The sequence below is a fragment of the Neomonachus schauinslandi genome, chromosome 12 (assembly GCF_002201575.2).
Source record: "Neomonachus schauinslandi chromosome 12, ASM220157v2, whole genome shotgun sequence".
Classification (NCBI taxonomy): Eukaryota; Metazoa; Chordata; class Mammalia; order Carnivora; family Phocidae; genus Neomonachus; species Neomonachus schauinslandi.
This window is the reverse complement of record NC_058414.1, coordinates 99,758,583-99,781,310: the sequence shown is the minus strand read 5'-3', so window position 1 is coordinate 99,781,310 and position 22,728 is coordinate 99,758,583. Positions and strand designations below refer to the sequence as shown.

General features: G+C 49.6%; 2 protein-coding genes across 10 annotated transcripts in view; one reads left to right on the top strand and one right to left on the bottom strand.

The window, feature by feature from the left end:
- The first annotated feature begins 717 nt into the window (after positions 1–717).
- On the top strand, positions 718–17,822 carry GBX1 (gastrulation brain homeobox 1). Its single transcript, XM_021692996.1, has 2 exons — positions 718–1,246; positions 17,269–17,822. Exons 1-2 carry the CDS (start codon positions 718–720, stop codon positions 17,820–17,822), a joined length of 1,083 nt encoding a protein of 360 aa, XP_021548671.1.
- A 3,130-nt stretch (positions 17,823–20,952) lies between these two features.
- AGAP3 (ArfGAP with GTPase domain, ankyrin repeat and PH domain 3) overlaps positions 20,953–22,728 on the bottom strand; it is a 52,625-nt gene continuing 50,849 nt past the window's right edge. For all 9 annotated transcript variants that reach the window (XM_044920264.1, XM_044920265.1, XM_044920263.1 and 6 more), the window contains 2 exons: positions 21,850–22,105; positions 20,953–21,677 (listed from right to left, as the gene is read on the bottom strand). In XM_044920264.1, coding sequence (XP_044776199.1) covers positions 21,471–21,677; positions 21,850–22,105 — 463 coding nt within the window. In that variant the 3' untranslated portion in view covers positions 20,953–21,470. The remainder of the gene's footprint in view (positions 21,678–21,849; positions 22,106–22,728) is intronic.

The following is a 22,728-nucleotide window of genomic DNA, read 5'->3' as shown; positions in this document are numbered from 1 at the left end:
CTCGCCGCCCGAGGGGGCGCCGAGGTCCCGTCCAGCCCGCGTGGCCACGGCTTGCTCTTGGGGCGTCCGGGGAAGGGGCGTCGGGGGCGGGGAGGCACGCCGGGGACCCGCCCAGGGTCCGACGGAGGGCGGCGGCCCGGGGCCTGGGGCGTTGTGGTCCGGCCCCTCCCGGGGCGCTCTCCTTGCCTGGCGTCCCGCGCCACGTCCACGCCCGGGCAGGGTGGGCTGAGTGGGGGCGGGTTGGGTGGAGAGAGGGGCACCGGCCCAGCAGCTGCCGCCGCCTTCTCGTCGGCCGCAAACTTTCACAAAGCGGCGTGTCCGGCCTCATCAATCTCCATTAATAATAGTTGGTTGGGCCGCGGGGAGCGGGCGGGGGTCCCGGGCCGGCCGGCCGGGCCGCTGGGAACGGGCTCTGCGGAGGGAGCGGAGCCGGGCGCGGCAGCGGCGGGCGGAGGGAGGAAGTGAAGCGTAATTTGAGGAAGATGGATGAGTCCGGAGGGCGACACCCCCAGCCCGCCCGCTCGCCCGCCCCCTCCCTCCTTATGAGAGAGAGGGAGCGCGGCGCCGGAGCCACACTGCGCCGAGCCCGCGCCCCGCCGCCACCTCGGCCGGGAGCCTGGGAGCGAGCCCTGCGTGTCCGCGCGGGGCGCCCGAGCCGCGGGGCGCACGGCGGCGCCCGGAGGGGAGCGCCCCGGGGCGGCCGGAGCTCCGGGCACGATGCAGAGAGCTGGAGGCGGGGGTGCCCCCGGGGGCAGTGGCGGGGGCAGTGGTGGGGGCCCGGGCACTGCCTTCTCCATCGACTCCCTGATCGGGCCGCCGCCGCCTCGCTCGGGCCACTTGCTCTACACCGGCTACCCCATGTTCATGCCCTACCGGCCGCTAGTGCTGCCGCAGGCGCTGGCCCCTGCGCCGCTGCCGGCTGGCCTCCCGCCTCTCGCCCCACTAGCCTCCTTTGCCGGCCGCCTTACCAACACCTTCTGCGCGGGACTGGGCCAGGCCGTGCCCTCGATGGTGGCGCTGACCACCGCACTGCCCAGCTTCGCGGAGCCGCCCGACGCCTTCTACGGGCCCCAGGAGCTCGCCGCTGCCGCCGCCGCCGCCGCCGCCCGGAACAACCCCGAGCCGGGCGGCCGACGCCCGGAGGGCGGGCTGGAAGCCGACGAGCTGCTGCCCGCCCGGGACAAAGTGGCAGAGCCCCCACCGCCCCCGCCTGCGCACTTCTCAGCGACTTTCCCAAGTCTGCCGGGTAAGTGCTGGGCCGACCAGGGCGCCGGGCGGGAGGCTCGTTCACTTGGAAATCCCAGACAGCAGCCTGCTCAGAATCTGGGCACCTGCCTGGAGCCCTGGAATCCCAGACCCCCAGATGTCGGGTTCTGCAGAACCGCCTCCAATTCTGTTCCACACACGGCACCTCTGGATTCCCAGAACCGCTGCCCCGCTCTGTCTTCCAGAGTGCCTGAAGCCTCACCCAAGACTTCCCAGTACTCCCTTCCAAATTAGTACCTTTCCTTCCCACGTTCTAGTCCTCAAGCCTTTGCTCCCACTTCTCTTTTTAAGAATCCCTTCATTTTTCTCCTCTGCGGAGAATAGAGAAGCTGCAACTGTGGGATTCCTGGGGACACTAGCAAGACCCAAGGGTGAGGGTACATGGGGGCAGCTGTCAATTCAGTAAGGGGAGGGCAGTTCTGGCTTCTGAGAAGATTGTACTGATCCCAAATAGGCTCTGTGAATGCAGGGGCAAAGGGAGGGTCCAAGCAATGGTGACCACGTTGGTGACCTGTCTTTGCCTTAGTAGTAGAGGTCACTTCTGAATTGGCACATTTAGAGATCAGCCCTGAAGAACTGAGTAGGGGGCCTAAGGGAACATTAGCTAGCAGGGGGCCTAGCACCTGCTGGACCAGGACTGACCCGGGGAGGTCAAGATGGAGGCTAAAGCTGGGCTGGGTTGGGCGTGGCACAAAGCCTGGAGTCGAGAATATAGCTAAGATTCTGGAACCAGTGAGATTCAGCCAAGAGGTAATTCAGGAACCCTGGCTCTCCATGGGAAGGTGCCCTCTCAATAGAGGCAGGGTGTATCAAACTGAACCCTGTATAGAATCAAGCTACCCGGAGCCCTCCTGACCTCCCTAATCGATCCTCAAGCCCTAGATGCCAGAAGAGCTTTCCCCCATCCAGGGGCAGATCCAGGTGTGATGAGATCCAGAGCTTATACAATTTAGTGGACTCTGTTTAAGGAAAACAGGCTGCATGCAAGCGTGGGGTTCCTGAAGCTTAAACTTCTTTAGCGCCAGGATGAATCCACCTCTGCTTAACCATTTGTCACTTCAGCTTAGCAGGTAAAAGTGACCCCAGGAGGCCTGGGGGCTGACTCTAGCAGAGGCAAGGAGGAGACCCAAGAGTCCTTTTGTCCTTTGCCAGGAGAAGACAGTTCCTGGTGATAGGTTTCTGGGCCCTTCCTTGAAATTATCCGAAGGTCTAACCACTCTTCCAGACCCCAAGTGCTGCTACAGAGCCTGTCTTCCTTTCCTTTTCCCCTTTAGCCCTGGGCATTTTGGCTTTGCGGGTTCAGCTGTTGTTTCGGACCTGGTTGGGCCAGGGGGATCCAGTGGCTGAAGTCTGAGCAGCATCTCCCAAGGAGGATCAAAAGGAAATGATAGAGCAGCAACTGGAAGGTGGGAGGAAATGTCCACAAGATAAAAGGGCCTGGAGGGGAGGGGGAAAGCAGCTGGCAGGATGATCGGAAGAAGAACGGATCAGTAGGATTTTTGCAATAATAGTCTTAAGGCAGAAAAGAGCAAGGCAGACCATCAGAGGGATGGCTTTGGGGGCAATAGGAGCTGGAGGAACAAGCAGACACCTGAGGAAGAGATGAGCTGAGGGGGAGCAGAAAGGGAGACATCCTAGGGAAGGAGAATCTGGGGAGGAAGATGCCTAAACCATGGGAGAACGTGTCCTACTCTTTCAGCTTCCCCGCAGTTGTTTATTTTGACATTTGTAGAATGAAGGCTCTTTTCTGAAGCAGATAGAATATTGGCTGTAAAACCAGGCAGTGAGAGAGAGAGAGAGAGAGAGAGAGAGAGAGAGGGAGGAGTAAGCAGAGGAAAAGAACAGAAGAGAAATATTGAGGAAAGAAAAATAGAGGAAAGGACCAACAAATGCACTCTATCCCCAGATTATCCAGAGAGAGAATATGAGAGAGAAGAGGTCTGTCTACTGGAAGATAGAGGTACAAGGGATTTCTAGCCTGAGCGAGATGAAGAGGGAACAGCATCTCTGGACCAGAAGTGTGTGTGTGAGAGAGTTCTGTTTTGAGAGGCTTGGGACAGAGCTAAATAAATGTCCTGGTAGGAAACAGGGAAGTGTCTACTCTAGGATTAAATTTTTAAAAAGGTTTTTCAATACTGGGAGTGATAGTAAACTGGAATTTGTATAGAGAGAATGATGAAGGAAAGATCATCATCTAAGGAAAATACTGGAAGCAATCAAAGACACTTGTTCTTGGAGTAAAGACAAGAATGATGGGAAGGAGACCTTATGGAGGAAGAATTCTGAGAGGTGGTAGAGTGAAGGTAATCACTCATATTGGGAAGAGGTACACATAAAGGGTTTATAGTGGGGCTTAAGGGGCAGGGCAGGAAGGAGAGATTTCAGAAGAAACCTTCAAAGAGGATAGTGACTGGAAGATCTTTATCTGTGACCCCCCACTTATCACTCTCAGTACAGACCCTCCTGACTCTTCCACACTACACCACTCACGTCCACCTGCCCAGTCTTCATTTTTTTTTCCTGAAGTAGTTGAGAAAAGAAAAGGAAATTCCAGAAACGTTGGACATAAAATTGGTTTGGGGAGTGATGACACATGGCCCATGCTGAAAATGGTGGGAAAACGAATACTCTATTTTGGGAATTGTATTAGAGTATTTAGCATGAAATGAGAGTTTTTGCTTGAATAATGGGATTGAAACCTCAACATTAGAAGAGTTTGGAGAAAGAATGCTATCTTTGAAATGACAGAGGAGGAATTGCTGTTCTAGTGTGAATGACTGACATTGGTCTGAAATTATTAATTTACATTTGTTTAGTGTTTTACAGTTACTAGTCCTATTAAATGAAATTATAGTGAAGATAGGCCAATCTGGAGAATGGTGAATGAAGTTCTTTTTGCTGGGAATTACTATTTTTTTCTGAAATTTTGCTTCGAGTTAAGAGAGACACCACCTTACTACGACTGATGATAAAGAAAACAACTTTATTATGGTTCAGTTGCAGGGGCAGAAGCTATATTAACAGGCAAAAAGAAATACCATGTACAGAAATAATGGGTAGAAAAGATACGGAGAATGGTAGATTGAAAATAATTCTGGGTTTAGAAAGTGGGGAACAGTGAGGATAATTGGGGAAGGTGTCTTAGTAGAAGTGATAAAAGAGGAGAGAATTTTGAATTCATAGAGAAGATTTAAAAGTATGAATCAATAGAAGAGCCCAGAGTGGTGCTGTCTAGCAAGCCATTTATGTAATTAAAACATTATTAGCCATCTTAAAAAGGTAGAAATAAACAGGTGAAATTAATTTTAATACATTTTATTTAACCCAATATGTCCAACACTATTTTATCATTACTCAATATAAAAAAATTTAATGAGATATTTTATATCCTTCTTCCATATTATCTTTGAAATCCAGTGTACATTTCATACTTTCAGCACATCTCAGTTCAGTTTAGCCATGTTTCAAATGGTCAGTAGCCTCATGTGGGCAGTGGTGTTGTATTCATTAACATAAGAGATCCAGAGAGTCGTAAGAACAGAGTCATGTGAAAGTGATGGGGAAAAGGAGCTTTGAATTGGGGTGATGGCAAAGTATTCGATGTATTAGGAATAATGGAGAAAAGACAGTAGTAAACTCTAAATGACAGAAGGAAAAGAGAATTCTGCCTTGAGTGAGTTGGGCAGTGATGGTCCTGTTGTATGTGAAGGTGCATGTGAGCTCTGCCTGAGAGTAATCACAGCTAACCTGGAGATGTGCAGATACACATTTCAGCAACGATGGGTAAAGGTGATCCTGGGTGCTGAGGGGAATGATAGAAAGAGCTGTCCATTTGGGGAAATGCAGAAGAAAACTTTAAATTGGGGGTGCTTAGAGCAATGATTCAGGGAGAAAGGAGTTGGATTGCTTGAAAACGAAGACTTAAGAAGTGAAGGATGGTAGATAATCCATACATAATTGTTGGATGGATGATAAAAATACAGGGAGAGATTGACATGAAAGATAATGCCAGTAGTGAGCATGGTGAAAGAATATTTGAAAAGAAAACATTGAGATGATACAGGAAAGAGAATGTGATGGAACGAACCCAGGAGATGGCAGTATAGTGAACCTTATTTTAAACTAAAAAAATTTGCTAACTTTTAAAAATGATTTTATTTTAGATAGAGAGTGAGCAGGGGGAAGGGCAGAGGGAGAGGGAGAGAATCTCAAGCAGACCGCCACTGAGCACAGAGCCCAACATGGGGCTCAATCCCAGGACCCTGAGATCATGATCTGAGCCGAAACCAAGAGTCGGACACTTAACTGAGTCACACAGGCGCCCCCAAATTTGCTAATTTCTGAACAGAGATTGGCAGTAATGATGGAAATCATGCAAGGAAACTAGGGAAACTTCCTAGGAGCATGATGTTTGAGGGCTGATTGCTGTAAGCTAAGCACCTGATTATAACAGGAGACCATTTTAGATGACCATCGATTAATTTTTGAATAGGTACGCATTATGACTGTCCAGATGTATTTACTGATGAGAGAAAAACAGGAAATAATAATGTGACACGGAATCAGAGACTTCTGTTGTTAGAAAAAGGAGGGAAATTTTTCTTGGAAATGATGGAGACCCATGCTTTCCTAGAAATTTTGAGGAAGAGCACACGGTGAGAATGTTTGCTCCCCTGGCATTTATAGAAAGGCACATGTTGCATTAACTTAATGGGATTGAAGGAACATGTATCGAGGAGTCGTGACACTTGTGCTCAGGGGTCAGCCCTGCCACTTAGCTGCACAACCTTGGCAAATTGCTTCCTTCAATTCAGGGAACGTTTATTGTGTGTCTGTTATGGACTTAGTATATTCCGGACACTACGGGAGATTCAAAGCCTCACAACCTCTCTTGGCTTCAGTTTCCTCATCTGTAATGTAAAGGTTTTGATTCAGATTATTTTTAATGTTTCGGTCAATTCCATAAAATAAAAGCTTGTTTTTCTAGCTTTGATGTTTAAAGTAGGGTTCTAACATGGATTTCATGGACCTCTTATAAAAGGATCTGTTTATTATGGGTGGGGAAAAATTACATCTTTATTTTTGCTAACTTCTAACTAAAATTTGGCATTTTCTTCAGTTATGAGTGTAGGCCAGAAACCATAGTAGTTTCAGCAGTAACTGAGATTTGTGTCACCAACAGAAATTACAGATATTTCCTTATAAATTTATAGCCTTGGAGGCATCTTGTTTAATGAATTAATAAACGTACATGATTATAACACAAATTCATTTTTAAATATCTGAAAACTGCATTTTTGTATAGTTGGCTTCTAATGTAATCCTATGTATTTTATATTATATACCTAAACGCATTATTCTGAGAAGGGGTTCATGGGTTGTATCAGACTGCCAAGGAGTTCATGGCATAAAAAGGGTTAAGAACCCCTAGTGGAGAGACAGAGATCCCAGAAGTGGCAAGAGAAAAATTTTATCTGGAGGATTGGAGTGGGATACTGAGGTGCCTTATACCACAGTGAAGGTAACACTTGGGAGGATTGAATAGAGAAGGGAGATCTCTGCAGTGGCATATGGAAATGTGGAGATAGAGATTTAGATGATTAGGAGGATAATTCTCATACTCAGAGTGATGGGCATAAATAGCCTATACTGGGAGTAATGGGAGCAAGGCAGTAATTGGAATAATGAGGGGGAAATATTTTATTCTTTTTTATTTTTAAAAAATTTTTTAAAGATTTTTTTATTTATTCGACAGGAGAGAGAGAGCACAAGCAGGGGTAGCAGCAGGCAGAGGGAAAGGGAGACCCAGTCTCCCCGCTGAGCAGGGAGCCCGATGTGGGACTCGAACCCAGGACCCTGGGATCATGACCTGAGCTGAAGGCAGACGCTTAACCATCTGAGCCACCCAGGCGCCCCGAGGGGGAAATATTTTAATTGGAGAGGAGGAACATGGTATGATGAACAAAGTGCTTTGCAATGAGAATAATATTACGATGGGAGGCTATAGGCAGGAATTTTGCCTCCGAAGTAATTGGGAAAGAAGGATCTTTGCCTTGAAGCTGGGAATGAGGAAATAGAAATGACAGCATTATGGAGCGGATGTACAAAAAGAGGGAAACTTAAGTAGGAATGACGACAGGGAAAGAGTTTGGTGGGAGAGAATTTTTATCTAGAGGGAACAGGAGAAAGTGCCCCGTGCTGGGGTAGGAGAGAAGCAGCCCTGGTTCGGAACCGGTGGGAAGGACGGAGCTTTTGACGCAGGCGGTGGCGCCCATGGTTGTACAAATGAGGACGGTGAGCAGAGAGGGCTGGGTTGGGGGCGGTGAAGAGGAGGTTGGGGTTTTTCACTGGAAATATGGGAGAAAATTGTCAGCTTAGAGTAATGTGGAAGAAACACTGGTGTGCTAATTGGGAGAAAGAATTTGGGGAGGAGAGATGCTTGAATTTGGTGTGCTAGAACAGCGACTCCCACAAGCTGAATTAAGTTGTAGTAGGAAGTGGTTGTGAAGCAGCGTCTTCATTCCCTTCCCACCATGGAAGGGTAAGGAATGACCTTCAAGTGATGAACTGAGAAATCTGTATTAGAAGCCAGGGGGCTGCAGGGACTCCCAGAGACTAGGGTGTGAAAATTGAGGATGGGAGAAACAGAAAGAACTGTTTCTGACCTGGGGGTAATGGGAGATGGATTTCTTGACTGAATTGTGGAGGAAATGATATTTCAAGGGAAGTCAATATTGGGAGCAACAGGAAGAGAAGGGAGGAAGACGAAATCCTCCTGGGAGTGAAGGTAAGAAGTGCTTTGGGCTGCAGTGGGTGACAGCCATTCTCCATGGTTCTGTGCAGCTACTGGAAGTACGGGACCGAATGATCCTGGCCTCTCTGTAGCTTAACTTCCTCATCAGTACAATTAAGGGTTTGACTTAGATGATCTCCAAGGTCACTTCCAGCTCCACAACTCTGTTTTATCTGTAAGGAGACCTTTATTAATGAATTGTTTCCCTTAAAAAAAAAAAAAAAAAAAGCACCCCGAGCAAAGGGATTGGGGGAAATTCTCTACTTCCCGGTGCTGAGTTGTGCCCAAGAGGAGGCCGCTGTGTATCTTGAGGTGGAGTCAGGGCTGGGCTTTAGGATAGAACAGGCTCTGTCATCTGGGATTGGGGAGGGGTGACTGGCTATGGCTGTGGACGTATATAATGAGAGAGAAACATTTCATGAAGGTAGGCGATCTTATCGAGGCCAAAAAGATTAGGGACCAGTTGTGCCCGACTTTACCTGGTGGGGAAGGAAGCAGTGCCCATTGGGGGGGGGAGAAAAAGAAAAGTTGTGGAATCAGTTGCTGGCCTTCTCTATTATTTCTTCATCTGGTACAGTGTTTGTGATAGGCGAACGGGGAAGTCAGTGTTCACAAAGGAGATAGGGTGCCGCACAGAGGAATGAGCGTGGGCTTTGGATACAGATCTTAATGCTACCCCCTTTTTTTTGTGAGAGAAATATCAACAGCAAAATACTAACCTCTGCAGTCACAGCTTCCTCACCAGCAGGATAGGGCAACAATACTTACCTCACAGAGTTAAGGATTAAATGAGAAGATATTTGTCCAGTATCCTAAAGTAATTGGTGTGCAAGAAACTACTGATATTGTCCTTGTACTGGAAATGGATGGGGAGCATATCTGGGAATTAAGTTGGGGAAGACTTCTTTATTAAGAACTGGCTAGGATAAGTGACACTCTGTACTGATAAGGAGATATACATCTGGGAGTAATGATAGAAATAGCACTGTATTCTGAGAGGTGTTTCTGCGGGGAATGCCAGAAAAGAACCAATGTATGCATCTCATAAGGGTAGATTTCACATTTTTTCTTTGGCTCTTTCTGCCTCCTTTGGTTTCCCTGTCTCGAATTTGGACATTCTCTGTGGATCCCAAGACTACCCAAAAGCCCTTCTTCTGTGTCCCATTGGGGCCTGTTCTTCTTTTCTTTACATTGTATATATATTAAAAAAAAAAAAAAAACCCTCTCCTTTCTTCGCCACAATTCCTATTCTCTCATATATCGGATCTCAGCTTGATGTTGGGAGGAAAGCTATTGGATTAAAATAATTCATACTTAGATGGATTAAGGAGACTTTTAAAAAGATTTATTTATTAGAGAGAGGGATGTGGGGCAGAGGGAGAAGGAAAAGGAGAGAACCAGACTCCCCACTGAGTGTGGAGCCCTATGTGGGGCTGGATCTTATGACCCCGAGATCATAAGCTCAGCTAAAATCAAGAGTCAGATGCTTAACCGACTGAGCCACCCAGGCACCCCAAGGAGATTTTTTTAGAAGTCCAAGTGAATTTCAAGCTGGTGGAATATTAGATGGTATTATTATGAATAATTTCAGGTAACGTGGAAACATTAGTTGGGATGGGAGAGCAGTGGGAGTGAGGTAGAGAGGCTTACTTTCCCTGGAGTCTTGTGATCATTGTCACTTCCAGTTACAGCATGGGATGTAGAACTCTTTGGTTTGCAAGTGACAGTAGCTTAACTCCAATTTAAGCTAAAATGGGCATTTATTGATTCACATGACTCTTAAGTACAGGAGTTGAGTGGATCCAGAAATGCAAACGGTATTGCTAGATCTTTCTGTCCTTTCAGCCCAGCTCCTCTCTCTTTCTTTGCCTCGTTCTCTCCTTAAGAGAAGTAAGAAAGGGCACACGCATCAGCAGCTCTAATTTTTTATAATCCCAGGTTGAGACCCCAGTAGATTCTAGCATATACAAAATTCCAGGGTGACTGATTAACTACCTTGAGTCCAGTCTCCAGGGGGATGGAGAGATGGGATGTTCGGATTGGTCAGATCCAGGTCACGTGCCTACGTTGTCACAAAGGTGCGGAAATGTGATTGACAGTCCCACTATACTGGGTAGTTGATGAGAGGCAGTGCCCAAAGGGAGGGGGTGTTGTTAGTGAACAAAAGGAGGAAGGGATGCTGAGCAGACAAAAACAAACCCCAAGCAGATGTCTACCTCAACCAGAAAGAAAGGCAAGGATGTATCTTAACTCCCTTTCAGTATCAGGGAGGAAAGCCTTCTCTCTGGCTAGAGAAGTAGCCCTAGGAGTGATGGAAGAGACACCAAGAGAGGAGCTCTGAAGAGAGCTCTGTAATGAGGAAGGTGGAGAGAGATGAGGATGGTAGAAAAATGTCTGTTCCTCAGTGAGGGTGATTCCTGTATAAGAAGGAGCTGTGCTTGAGGGATGGGTGACACACTTGTAAAGTAGAAGCTAGAAGAAAAATGGATATTAAACCAAAACTGTTTCCATAATTTGGCAATGTTATTTTTAAAACAAGAAAATACATTTCTAAATAAAAGGAATGCTGGCTGGTAAGATTACATCATACAAAGCAATAATGACAGAAAAAAAAATAGATCTGATAGGAATTTTGTCTTGGGGAAATGATGGGACAAAGAGCCTATTTGAGGACAAAGGTGAAATTTGGTAAGTGGCAATTTAAGAGCCTTCTCTGAGCGTGGTAAGGGGAGATATTAATGATCAGGCTAGGGCTCTGGAGTGATAAGTGAAAGGGATGAGGTCTGGACTGAAACTGGGTTTGGTAGCAAGGTTAGTTATCTGATGAGGCATCTGGGCATTTACTTGGAGTGGGAGGGGAAAGGATAGAAGGAGCGTTGGTTGGAAATTTCGGAGACCAAGGTTCTAGACATTAATCTATCTCTAGCTGTGTGACTTAGGAGAATCACTCAATCTTTCGGAAACTCAGTTTTTTCACCTGAGATAAGGTTACCAAACTTCCATTAGTACTACTAATAGGTCTACTCTATTTCAGTGAGTTGCTTCGAGGTAAATAGTAAGTGTGAAAATGTTTTGGAACGTTGAAGGTAGCAAGGGTGCCCTTGACAATGGTACTGCTGCTACGTCATGAGGAGGAGCTCTGAGTGGGGGCAAATTGCCCTGAACCTGTCATCGAAGGTTGGAGGGGTGTAGAGAAAATTCCCATGTCAGTTTGGAGTAAGAAATGCTGAAGGGTCATAGGAAGAGTGGAGAGAGAGAAAGTGAAAATGAACGTTCCTTATTGCACCTGAAGTTATAGGGAGGAGGAGTAGCATGAAATTAATGGGGGCGAGTGAAACACAAATTGAAAGTGAGCTAATTGCTGTAAATGATGGGAGAAAAAGTACTGTTTCCAGAAAGAACGGAGAAATAATTCTGTCCTGGGCATGATGATGAAGATTTAGAAATGAGAGTGGTGGTAAACATACCTCTTTTTTGAGGGATGACCTGGGTTTCTTTCCACCTTTTGATGTCCCCCAAATTGCTTCTGTATTCAGGAAGTTGAGTAGTTGGCCCAGGATGATCAGGAAGAGACTTACTGTCCTGACAGTAGTTTGGGGAATGTGAGGGTAGTCATTTTGGAAGTAGAGGGAAGAGAAGTCAGAACTGAGTGTAATGGGGGAGAGATTCCTCTTCAGCGGATAATAAAGGCTATTGATTTTAAAGGAGCTAAAACAGAAGAGGATGGGCGAGGCGCAGCACAGGGGCTCTGTGAGTTCCCATACCTGGGGGTCTAAAGTGGTTTTCTGCACCACAACCCAGGTCCATCATTCTTGGTGAGCACAGCTGTGGACTCCCCCTCTAGATGGTGGGCAAATCTGGTGCTGTTTATTTTTTCTCCTGGAGAATACCTACCATGGATTCTTTGGCCCTTGATTTCTTCCCCAGCCTGACCAGATCCATTCGAAACATGGGCTTTTCTAGATCTCTGGTGCTGCTTCCCTTCCTCTTGGAAACAAGGCCCCAGGCAAGTATGTCCCTGGGGCCTGAGTACCGCTCTCTGGAGGTGGGAAGAATGCCCCTCGCATGGACTTGACGAGTAATTGAGGTTCAAACCTTGTGATTTCTGGTTCTTAGGATAATCCACTACGAGAGTGCACAAAAGCTCTAGATGTTTCCTAATAACCAGTCTGCCCTACAGTCATCCCCCCTGGATAGATTCGACACTTTTTTCAGACTCTAGACTTACACGTAAGGAACAAGCTGAAAACTCAATACACTCTTATATTACCAATAATCTCATTTTCATACACAAAGAACAGAACCTTTCTATCTGTTTGGCCTATCTATATACATAGTCAAATTTTTTCCAATTTAAAAATTTTCCTTTTGCTAAATATTTTTTTTTTTAAAGATTTTATTTATTTGACAGAGACACAGCAAGAGAGGGAACACAAGCAGGGGGAGTGGGCGAGGGAGAAGCAGGCTTCCTGAGGAGCAGGGAGCCCGATGTAGGGCTCGATCCCAGGACCCTGGGACCATGACCTGAGCCAAAGGCAGACGCTTAACAACTGAGCCACCCAGGTGCCCCTGCTAAAATTATTCTTATCAGAATCATTTCCCATGTAAAATTTTTCAATGAAGCCTCATTTTATGGCTCAAGGTTTTTGTTTGTTTTGGTTTTGCTCATATCAACCAATTATAGCATCTGCAATTAGTAATTTACTTTTATGGACATTATATCTACCAAGTCTAATTATTCTAAATCAAATTTCACAATTAGAAATTTTAGAAAGATTTGCTTTCTAAAGATTTTAGAATTTTAGAAAGATTTGCTTCTGTCAGTTTTTAGTCAACACATTTTTCTGTGTGCAATTTTTGTTTTGTTTGATTATATTTACTCTTAATATTCATTACAAATCAGATAAAAGAAAATAGCTTGCATTTATTTTTTAGCTAATCCATAAGAAAATAGTAAGCCATTTCAGGATCGCTATATTGTTAAGGATTGGGCTACTGTATGGCTCATCCGATTCTGCTGAATATGTTTCCTTCACTTTCGGTATTGATTGCATCTTAAAGTGCTCCATCTCGGTGGAGCAAAGAGCACGTGGCAGGGCAAAAATGTTTTGCTTTGCTCCAAATGCAGTCGTGTTTTGGGGGAAGAAAGGTAAGGGGTATGATTTTTTTTGTTGTTTTGTTTTTAAGCTTTTTGCTCTCTTTTTCCCTGATTTTTTTTTTCCCCTAGTCCTTCTCTAAACTTTCCAGCCTCTTGAGTTTCTCTGACTCATCATTTCATTCTCTTGCCACTGTGTCTGCCCCACTTGTCTCCCGCCCCAGTCCTTTTTCTGCTTGCTTTGGCCCTTTCTTTCCCACATCTCAGTGTCGCTCACTGCCCCAGACCCTCTCCTCTGAAGGTGTAGCTGTAGTTCCCCCTCCTGGCTGCTTTCATATTGCCCCACCCCCACCTCCTTCTAAGAGTTGCTTATCAGAGCCCTCAATGTCATGATTATAAAGGCGCAGAGAGAAACTCTTGCCCCTGCTGTTCAGCATCCCGCCGGGATCAAGTAACCAAGAGAGGTTGTGAACATGTGCCCCTTGTATGGCTTTAAAAGCAGCACTGAGGGGGGCGCCTGGGTGGCTCAGTCGTTAAGCGTCTGCCTTCAGCTCAGGTCCTGATCCCAGGGTCCTGGGATCGAGTCCCCGCATCGGGCTCCCTGCTCAGCGGGAGGTCTGCTGCTCCCTCTCCCACTCCCCCTGCTTGTGTTCCCTCTCTCACTGTGTCTCTCTCTGTCAAATAAATAAATAAAATCTTTAAAAAAAAAAAAACCAGCACTGAGGGAGGTCTGCCTATGTGGGCCTGATTTTATGGAATCTGTCTGAAGACAGGGATGGATGGTATGATCTCAGGAGGGCCCTGCCAGATCAAGGAACCTGGGAGCCTCATCTCAATCATCATCAGTTTAGATTTATTGGACACCCCCTGGGTGCTTGGAGCTGTGCTAAATGATTTCATCCTTCAAGCCCTGAAATCCAGTTTCTGCCTTTTTAGTAGCTGCTTAGAATATTGTAATATTGGGCTGGGTTTTTACAAGCTTTTATTATTCTTTTTGTTATTATGTACTACAAACCAGGTTTTAAAAATTGACAGAGGATTTAGTAATGATGTGAAGGATTTTCCTTTATTTCTTTTAGCATAAGATTCTATAGATTCCCACGGCATATGGGTTTCTCTCCAGCTAATGTGAGATCAGAGGACATATTGAAAAGTGGGTAGAACAATACTCATGGAGAGAATGTCTTCTGGGCACTGGATGGGGTGGCGCTGTGGAGAATATTAGGAGAGGCTTGGGAAAGGAAGAACAGAGGTGGAGACAGAAGAGGGAGAGAGAGGGAGGAAGGGAGAGAGAAAGTGTTTGGGAATAGTTTTTTATTTAGTCAATAAGTATTTACTGGGTGCCTACTCTGTGCAGATAATTTTCTAGATGCTGAAGATACAGCAGTGAAAAAAATATGTTAGAAATCCCTACCTTCATGAAGCTTATATTCTAATAGGAAAAGAGAGCCAATAAAATAAATGAATAAAGTCTGTGACATGTACTATAGCAACAAATAAAGCCGAAAAAGAAGGTAGGAGTGCTGGGAGTTTTCATTCTGAAAAGATGATCGGGGAAAGTCTGGTAAAGTAAGGACCTGAAGGAGACAGGGAATGAGCGAGTGCAAAAATCTAGGTGGAGAGTATAGTATTCTGAACAGAAGAATCACCTGTTCTTGGGGAGGGGCAGGGGAGGGGAGGGGAGGACAGGAGCAGGGAAACCAGTTTGGAGAACAGGTTGATGAACCAGGCGGGACGTGATGATGCCTGGGACTGGTCGGATGCAGGAGACACGGGTGAGAAGGGCGGGCTCCAGGAGCGGGCACGGGTTGTGAGAGAGAGGAGTGAGGCTTGATTTGAACAACAAGGAGGATGGAATTACCACTAACCAAGCTGAGAAGGACGTGGGTACAGATAGCGAAGAGCTGGTTTGGGAGCGAGTTCAGGAGTTCTGTTTGGGACATGTTAAGTCTGAGTTCTGTGAAAATGGAAAGTAGTGTGGGAAGGAGCCGTTAATGAAGGAGAGAACCAAGGATGTGACGCTTGTAGAAAACATGGATTTGGCTAGAATGAGGTCTGGGATGAAGCGTGGGACGTATGGCAAGGAGCAACTTCTGTAGATGGACCGAGGGACAGGCAGACGGATGGATGGATGTGAAGCTGGTGCTCGAGAAGCCTGGGAAGCTGCTAGAGGGAACAGAGAGTGCTTACTGAGGAAAAGCAATGAGTAGGAGTAACATAGGTAGGCTGGGTGAGCCTAAACGAGGGTGTGCCACACGGGTTTTGAAATTAGATGAAGAATGAAGCCCTAAAGGAAGAAAAGGCAGGGGCTGGGGATAAAAATACCGTTGAGGTGTGAAAGAGGCTGAGTGTGATGGAGGTGGGCGATCTGGACATGGGCTGAGAAGTCTGGCCTCTAAGGAGGGTGTAAACATGGCTCTCCAGGACAGGGAAGGGGTGTAGCTTGATGGCGTCAGGGAAGAGAAAGGAGCTCTGGGGCTGGGGAAGGTTACCGGGCTGGTCCTGGAGACCCCAAGGTGCTCCTTCTGGAACACAGGCAGGTGGCGAGGGGTGCTGGAAGGTGTTCAAGCGCACAGCCTGCTCCTCTTATAAGGCATTTCACTGTTCCCTGATGTTCTTTTACTTCGGGTCATATTCTCAACCTCAGAGCTTATGAGTGTCCGTGGGATGCGTGGTGGTTATAGACCGATGCACTCCCGCCCTTAGGAAATCCCAACCCCTTTACACTGTGAACTCGGTGGTAAAGAGCTGACTAGTTGGTGTCCAGGTTACCCATTTCCTCTTGTTCCCTTTCCTATTGGTTGGGTTTCTTCTGACTTTTTCACTGCTTATTGGCCCTTTGGGCAGAAAACAAGGCAGTTTTACAACTCAACTACTGAAAACACTTACGATCCATTATTTGAAGTTCTGACAAAACTGTCCATGGATAAGATTAAAACCGATGATTGAATTTAAGAGTATTAGAGTTACATATGGATTTAAAACACTTGATATGGCTGTAATTACAAATAATCAGTCATCTACCAAATGAGTCAAGATTTCTTCTTTTACCATTTTCCTCTCTACATTTTCCCTTGTTGCACTTCTATTTCTTTATCTTCTCCCATATTCCCTCCAGTTCTTCCCGCTGACATCAAGCTCAGGGTCCTCAGGATTCAGAACTTGAGCAGAAAGCAGCTGTTTGTGCTGTTCCGGCATCCTTGGTGGGGAGAGAGATGATGTCATTTTACAGTTAAGGAGGAGGGGAGGGACTGAAAGGGGCCTAGGAGAGCTGGGCGACTGGAAGAAGCTTTGGCCACAGAGAAGGCGGCCTGTAGCTGGGAGGGCTCCCCATTCTGGGCTGGCTGGGCTGGTCAGGGAGAATTAGAAGTAGGGGGAAGGACAAGTCCCAAAGCCCTTGGTAACATTTCCTGGGCCCAGATTTGGGGTGGGGGGGGGTTGGTGAGGACGGGGAATTAGATGACCCTTCAGTTTCCATCTGGAAATGAGATTCGGAGATTCTGGATCTAGGGCAGAGGGGAAGAGGGGAGACAGAACAGAGCTCAACCCCGGGCCGGTGAGGATCCCTAGGAGAGTAACCGAGGCTGACAGTGTGATCTCCCCGTCTACCCCGCAGACGGGCTGCCTCCTGCCTGGAGCGACGGAAAGGCTCCTGAGCCAGTCTCACACTGCTTCACTCCGGGGCCTGGGCCGTCTGGATTTGGAAGGGTGGTGAATGAGTGGAAAGCCCTGGGCCTGGGTTTGGAGGAAGCTGGGAAGGTAGCGGGTAGAGAGAATGAGGTGGGGTGGTGGCGGTGGTGATTTGAGGGGTCCCGTCCTGGGAATGGCATTCCTTTGATGTACACTGATTGCCCTCCCCGCCACTGGCTATAGTGAAATCTGTGCTGGTTAATACCTTTCTTTCCATCTCTTTGTCTTCCCTGAACCTCTTCCCCACCCCATGTCCTGGCTGTGCTGTCCTTGTCTCCCCTCCTCCCCACCTCCTCCCGTCCTGGTCTCTCTCTTCCTGCCGCCATTCTGTCCGTGCCTGGCCATGGTTCCACGTGCCGCCTCCAACCTGCCTATCTTTTCCTTGCCGGCTCCTTCCCCGTCCGTTGGTTTTCGCTCGCCACAGCAGAGGGGAAGGTGTACAGCTCAGATGAGGAGAAGCTGGAGGCACCAGCAGGAGACCCAGCAGGCAGCGAACAGGAGGAAGAGGGCTCAGGCGGTGACAGCGACGAGGATGGTTTCCTGGACAGTTCTGCAGGGGCCCCCGGGGCTCTCCTGGGACCTGAACCGAAGCTCAAGGGAGGCCTGGGGACTGGAGCGGAGGAGGGGGCACCCGTGGCAGCGGGAGTCACGGCTCCTGGGGGCAAGAGCCGACGGCGCCGCACGGCATTTACCAGCGAGCAGCTTTTGGAGTTGGAGAAGGAGTTTCACTGCAAGAAATACCTGAGCTTGACAGAGCGTTCCCAGATCGCCCACGCCCTCAAGCTCAGTGAGGTGCAGGTCAAGATCTGGTTTCAGAATCGGCGGGCCAAGTGGAAGCGCATCAAAGCTGGCAATGTGAGCAGCCGTTCCGGGGAGCCCGTGAGAAACCCCAAGATCGTCGTACCCATACCGGTGCATGTCAACAGGTTTGCCGTACGGAGCCAGCACCAGCAAATGGAACAGGGGGCCCGGCCCTGAAGGGGCTCCCGAGGGTTCTGGAAGCAAAGGCTCTGTTCCGTGCCTGCTCCGAGACTGGGTCAGGGTGCTGCAGACCAGAGGGGCTACCACTGTGACCCTGCCCTGGGAGGGGGCTCAGGTGGCAACTAACTTAGTGCTGGGTGTGCTCTCCTGGCAAGCGGGACGTGGGCACCGGGCCCTGCGCCTATTCCAGAGACCCTCAGACTGGGGGCTTGGGTTCTTGATGCCGAGGAGCTGTGGGGATTGAGGTGGACTCCTGGGGAGGGGGTGGGTTCTAACATGCCTAGGGCCTGAGAGGTTCCCAGCTAATGCCCTGGAATTACTTCTCACAGGGGTGGGAAGAATCCAGGATGAAACCTAGTCAAGCTGATCACAGCTCCTTATTTATTTTCTGTAAAGTTTGTATATATGGAGCTATCTGCCTCTGTCTGTCTGAACCCGAGACTGGGAAAGTTCCGCGTTCCCTCCATCTTCAGCCAGAGTTCAGTTCCACCTTCCTGCCTTGTGGTGGGGGCTTTCCTGCCTATCTGTAGGACAAGGGCATTCAAAGCAACAGAATGAAACTGTCACTGGCCTCCTTAGAACCCCTCGGCACGCACCATCTCCCCCCACGTAAACCACCTCCACTTCCCATCCGGGTGCTGCCCCCTGTCCACACCTCTAGACCCCATGTTCCTGGCACATTTCTTTTCTCTCTCCCCATTAAACAAGGCAAGCTTCTTCATCTCTGCTTTCTTCTCTTTGGGAGAGTTGGCAGACTTCAGAAGAGGAGATTCGCCCCCCTTTTGTATTACGAGGGGAAACGAAGTACCTGAGCCTAGGTTAGCTGAGGTATGTCCGGGCCCTAACTCGGTAGAGGTTACCAGTCCTGTTCGTGACTAGGGCAGTTTGGGGGCTCACCCTTATCACCTGTGGGCTCAATCTTTTTCTGTGCAGAGGACACAGCAGCTGAGTCCATCGCTGCCCCCCTTTGGTATTCCAGATGGGAGGGACTGGAGTAAGACTCATTTCCAGTTCTGTTCTTACTGCATTAATTGTGGGGTCTCGTATGGCTCACGCTGCTTGGGATACCAGATCCTCTTCATTTGTGAAGTGAGCTGGGTTGAGAGGGCCCACTGCAGAGTGGACGAGGCCGGAGCGAATGTGTGATGTTCTGGACGGTTGTGTACTGTGGGGGAAGCTACAGAGATAGGGACTGGGAGCTTCGGGTTTGGGGTTCTACGGGCAAATGAAGGAATGGCCTTAGTGGACAAAGTAAAGGTGAGGATCGGGGACTTGAGGGGCACTTGGGTATACCGGGAGGGGAAACGGGACAAACTCAAGTTATCTGCCGTTTCCCCCCTCACAGAAGGGCTTCTCTCCTGTGCCAGCTCTGCAGCTGGGCTGCACGGACATGGGAAAGAGGAGGGTTACAGACACCGGCTGAAGTTGGGAGCGTGGTAAGCGGGGCTTCCTGGGAAGAAACGTGACCTGCGCTGAGTCAGGAGGACAGCCAGGGTAGAGAACAGAGCCACTGAGAAGAAGAACCGGCAGGGCTCTGAGCGGGGCAAGGAGACTCAGGGGGTTAGGGTCTAGGAGGGAAACACAAGCTCAAGTACCTGGCCAGCCTCCTCACCGTCCTTAGGAAACTGCTGCTGTGCCCGGTCCCTGCCATGGTGCGCCAACCACTATTTACTCAGACATCTGCCGCACGCCCCGTGTGAGCAGACAGGCCTTCGGTGGCAGTCCCTGCCCCCTGGCTGGTTTTGGCAACCAAACAGAAAGCGACCTGGGGCCGTGACTGGTTATTCACTACAGTGTCAGTTCCCTAGTTGGGACGCACGGATCCAGGGCAGGTCTCCTCGATTTGGCTAAATTTCAGCAAGGCTGGAAAATCAGGCTAAAAAAAAATGTAGTCCACACCAGCCCCATTCCTGATATAGATTAAGGCGGTCTCTGCCCACAGAAGGAGCCTTTGGGGTTAGATTCTTTCAGGAGAGAAGCCAGGCAGCAGTTGGAGATCACAGGAGCTACTGTCCCTTGGCTGTTGGGAATTCATGTCTGTGGGTCTAGGGCTAGAGCAGACGCTGTCTGCCTGTGTGTGTGTGGAGGGGGGAGACCAAGGTCCTGATTTACCATTTTCTTCTGGATTTACCTATGAAACCTCCTAAACCATGCCAGGCAGTATTCAGCCACTCAAGCGGCTGGTTTTCTTTAGGGAAAATAACGGAGGGGATTATTGCTAGTAATTTCTGAGCCCAGGACTCCATTAGTATATAGACCCAAGGCCCTGTTTCAGTTCTACTCTTCTCTTTGCCTAAGGCTCTTATTGGCCTTGCAGAGGGGCTGTGGACCAAGAAAATATAGTCTGGTTTCCTCTCTGAATAGCACTTGCTTGGTTATCTACCTGCACACAGGCAGGTGCCCCCAGACAGTGCCAGCCCTGCAACACCCCGCTCGTTAAGTGGTGCAGAAAACAAGGGCCATGAGCAAAGTGGTTGTAGGAATGGGAAAACAGGCTCCTTGGAGAGCAGGGACCTTAACTTGGCAAGTTCTCATCCTTCAGGAAAGGTATAGAGGGGTTTCCCTCGGGTCTTTCTAGGATCGGGGACGGTCAAAGGGGAAAACAGGAGCTCAGGATTCTGCCCCCAGCTTGGCAAGATGGTGGTGGGAATCCAGGTGGCTGTTCTGCCATCAGTGACCTACCTCCTCCCCTTTCCTCAAAAGCAAAGCCTAGGCATGAGGCCCCAGAGAAGTGCTGTCTTAGTAACATCTAACCACTTACCCTTGTGGCATCCTCAGAATGCTGGTCCTGTGCCTTGAGTATCTCCCTGTATGTCTGGCTGTGAGAGTTCCCAGAGTCTTAGGAAGGGGGGGTGATACTTCTGTCCCTCTGTGGGTGAGCTCTGGCTGGGACCAGGTGTGGCACGAGGTTACTGGGCACCAGCTGGAGGGCAGGGGCGGGGTGTGGGGGGAGGGGAAGGCAGTGCAGAGATTCCAGGAGGAAGCACAGAGCTCCGAACCCCCTCCAGGGTTCGCTGCCAGTGCTGCCGACCGACTCAAAGTCTGAGTACAGACAGCAACAAAGAAGTAGAGCTGAAGGGCATTTCTGGAAGGGCAGAGAGAGAACAAGGGAAAACAAGGCCACACACAGTCTGGTTTACTGGCTCATCATACACACACACCAGATATGTACACAAACATAAATATTCCAATGTACAAATTTACATGGGACTCACAGATCACCTCCTCGTCTCTTTCCTCCAGCACCCCCCAACCTGTGCCCTGTCCGTCCCGGCTCCATTTTAGGATGAAGGCTTGCAGGGGGCTGGCAGTAGAAGGTAGGAATCTGGAGGAGGGAGAGGTCCTGCTCCCCTCTCCTCACAGGTACCTCCAAAGGGTCCTGTCCCTTTTCAGTGGCACCACAGGGCAGAGGGCTAGAAGAGCTCCACTCCCTCTCTGCTGCAGCTCAAATCCCGGATGTCTCCTCCGGTCCCTCTGCCTCTCCCATTTAGCTCTTCTCTTGTTCGACTCTTCTTCATTTCTTCTCCTTCCTTTCTGCACGTCCCTGCTTCTCAGTCTCTGTGTCTTGGCTCCCCCCAGTGCCTGCAGGGAGGCGGGGCCCCCGGCCACAGCGTCCTTCTGGCCCCTCTGCCCCCTCCGCGGGCCTTACAGAAGGCTAGGGCTTCGGTGCAGCTCAGCAGAGGCACTGGGGCCATTGGCAGGCTCTCTGCTGGGGGTCGGCGCGAAGCCACAGCCCTCCCCGGGGCAGCCGTGCTGGATCAGGATGTCTGCGCACTCCTGGCTGCCGGCCCGACGAGCATAGGCCAGGGGAGTCAGGCCCCGGGCGTCCCGGCTCCGCACATCCACCCCATACTGCAGAAGAAAGCACATTTGCACAGTTGGCACGATGTGGCAAGAACGGTAGGGGTAGGGGTTCTCGGAGAGGTGGTTTTCAAAGGGCCAGGGGGCAGGGGGGAGATCGGATAGGTCAGAGGAGCCCTCGAGGGTGGGACTGGAAAGGCCAGGAGGGAGCCCCACAACTCACCCAGATGAGCAGTTGTGTGAAGACGACATTGGCCATGGCGCTGGAGAGATGGAGAGCCGTCCGCCCGTCCCCATCCCCGTAGGTCTCGTTCACCTCCTCCTTGGACCCATGTGCCAGAAGCATCACCAGCAGCCGCAGGTCGTCCTCCACCACGGCCCGGAGCAGCTGCTGGCCCAGCGGCACGTCCGAGCTCGGCAGCGGGGCCAGGAAGAGCTTCTGTTCATACTTGGCCCGGATCCAGCGCTCCTTCTCCTCTCTGCAACCACAGGTCCATCAAGGCATGAGCCAAGGAAGGGCCCGAGCCAACGGGCGGGGCCCAGGGAGGGTGGTCAGGGAATGACACGAACACCCCGAAGGGGAATAGGAAGAAACAGAGAAAGTGTAGGACGGAGCAGTGAAGAGACAAGCCTAAGAAATGGACGGCATACAGCGGGTAACGCAAGGGGGGTGGAAGAAGATGAAAGGAAGGAACACTGAAGGGAGGCCCCTCGGGGGCAGCAGGGACGTAGGGGGCTGAGAGGGCAGCAAGATTCCAGGCAGGGCTCCCGTGGTAGCTTATCTGGCCCTGCTGCAACAAAGGGGGTGGGGGGCCTCCACCAGGGGCCCATGCACTATCCTATCTCCCACCCATTCTCCCCATCTCCGAGCTCGGGGCGAGGGCCTTCACGCCACTGAGTGATAGGGCCCTGCGCATGCGCCTCCTGCTGGCCCCTGACCTGCTGATAAGGCTCAGAAAGGGCCTCTTGTTGTGAGGAGCCTGAGTGACAGGCGGGGAGGGGGAGGGGCACCCCAAGGGGCCCACTGCCAAGCAGAGCAACGGCCACTTTTAACCCTTAGAGCGCAGCTGTAGCCCCTCGGCCGCCGCTACGGCCCGTCCCT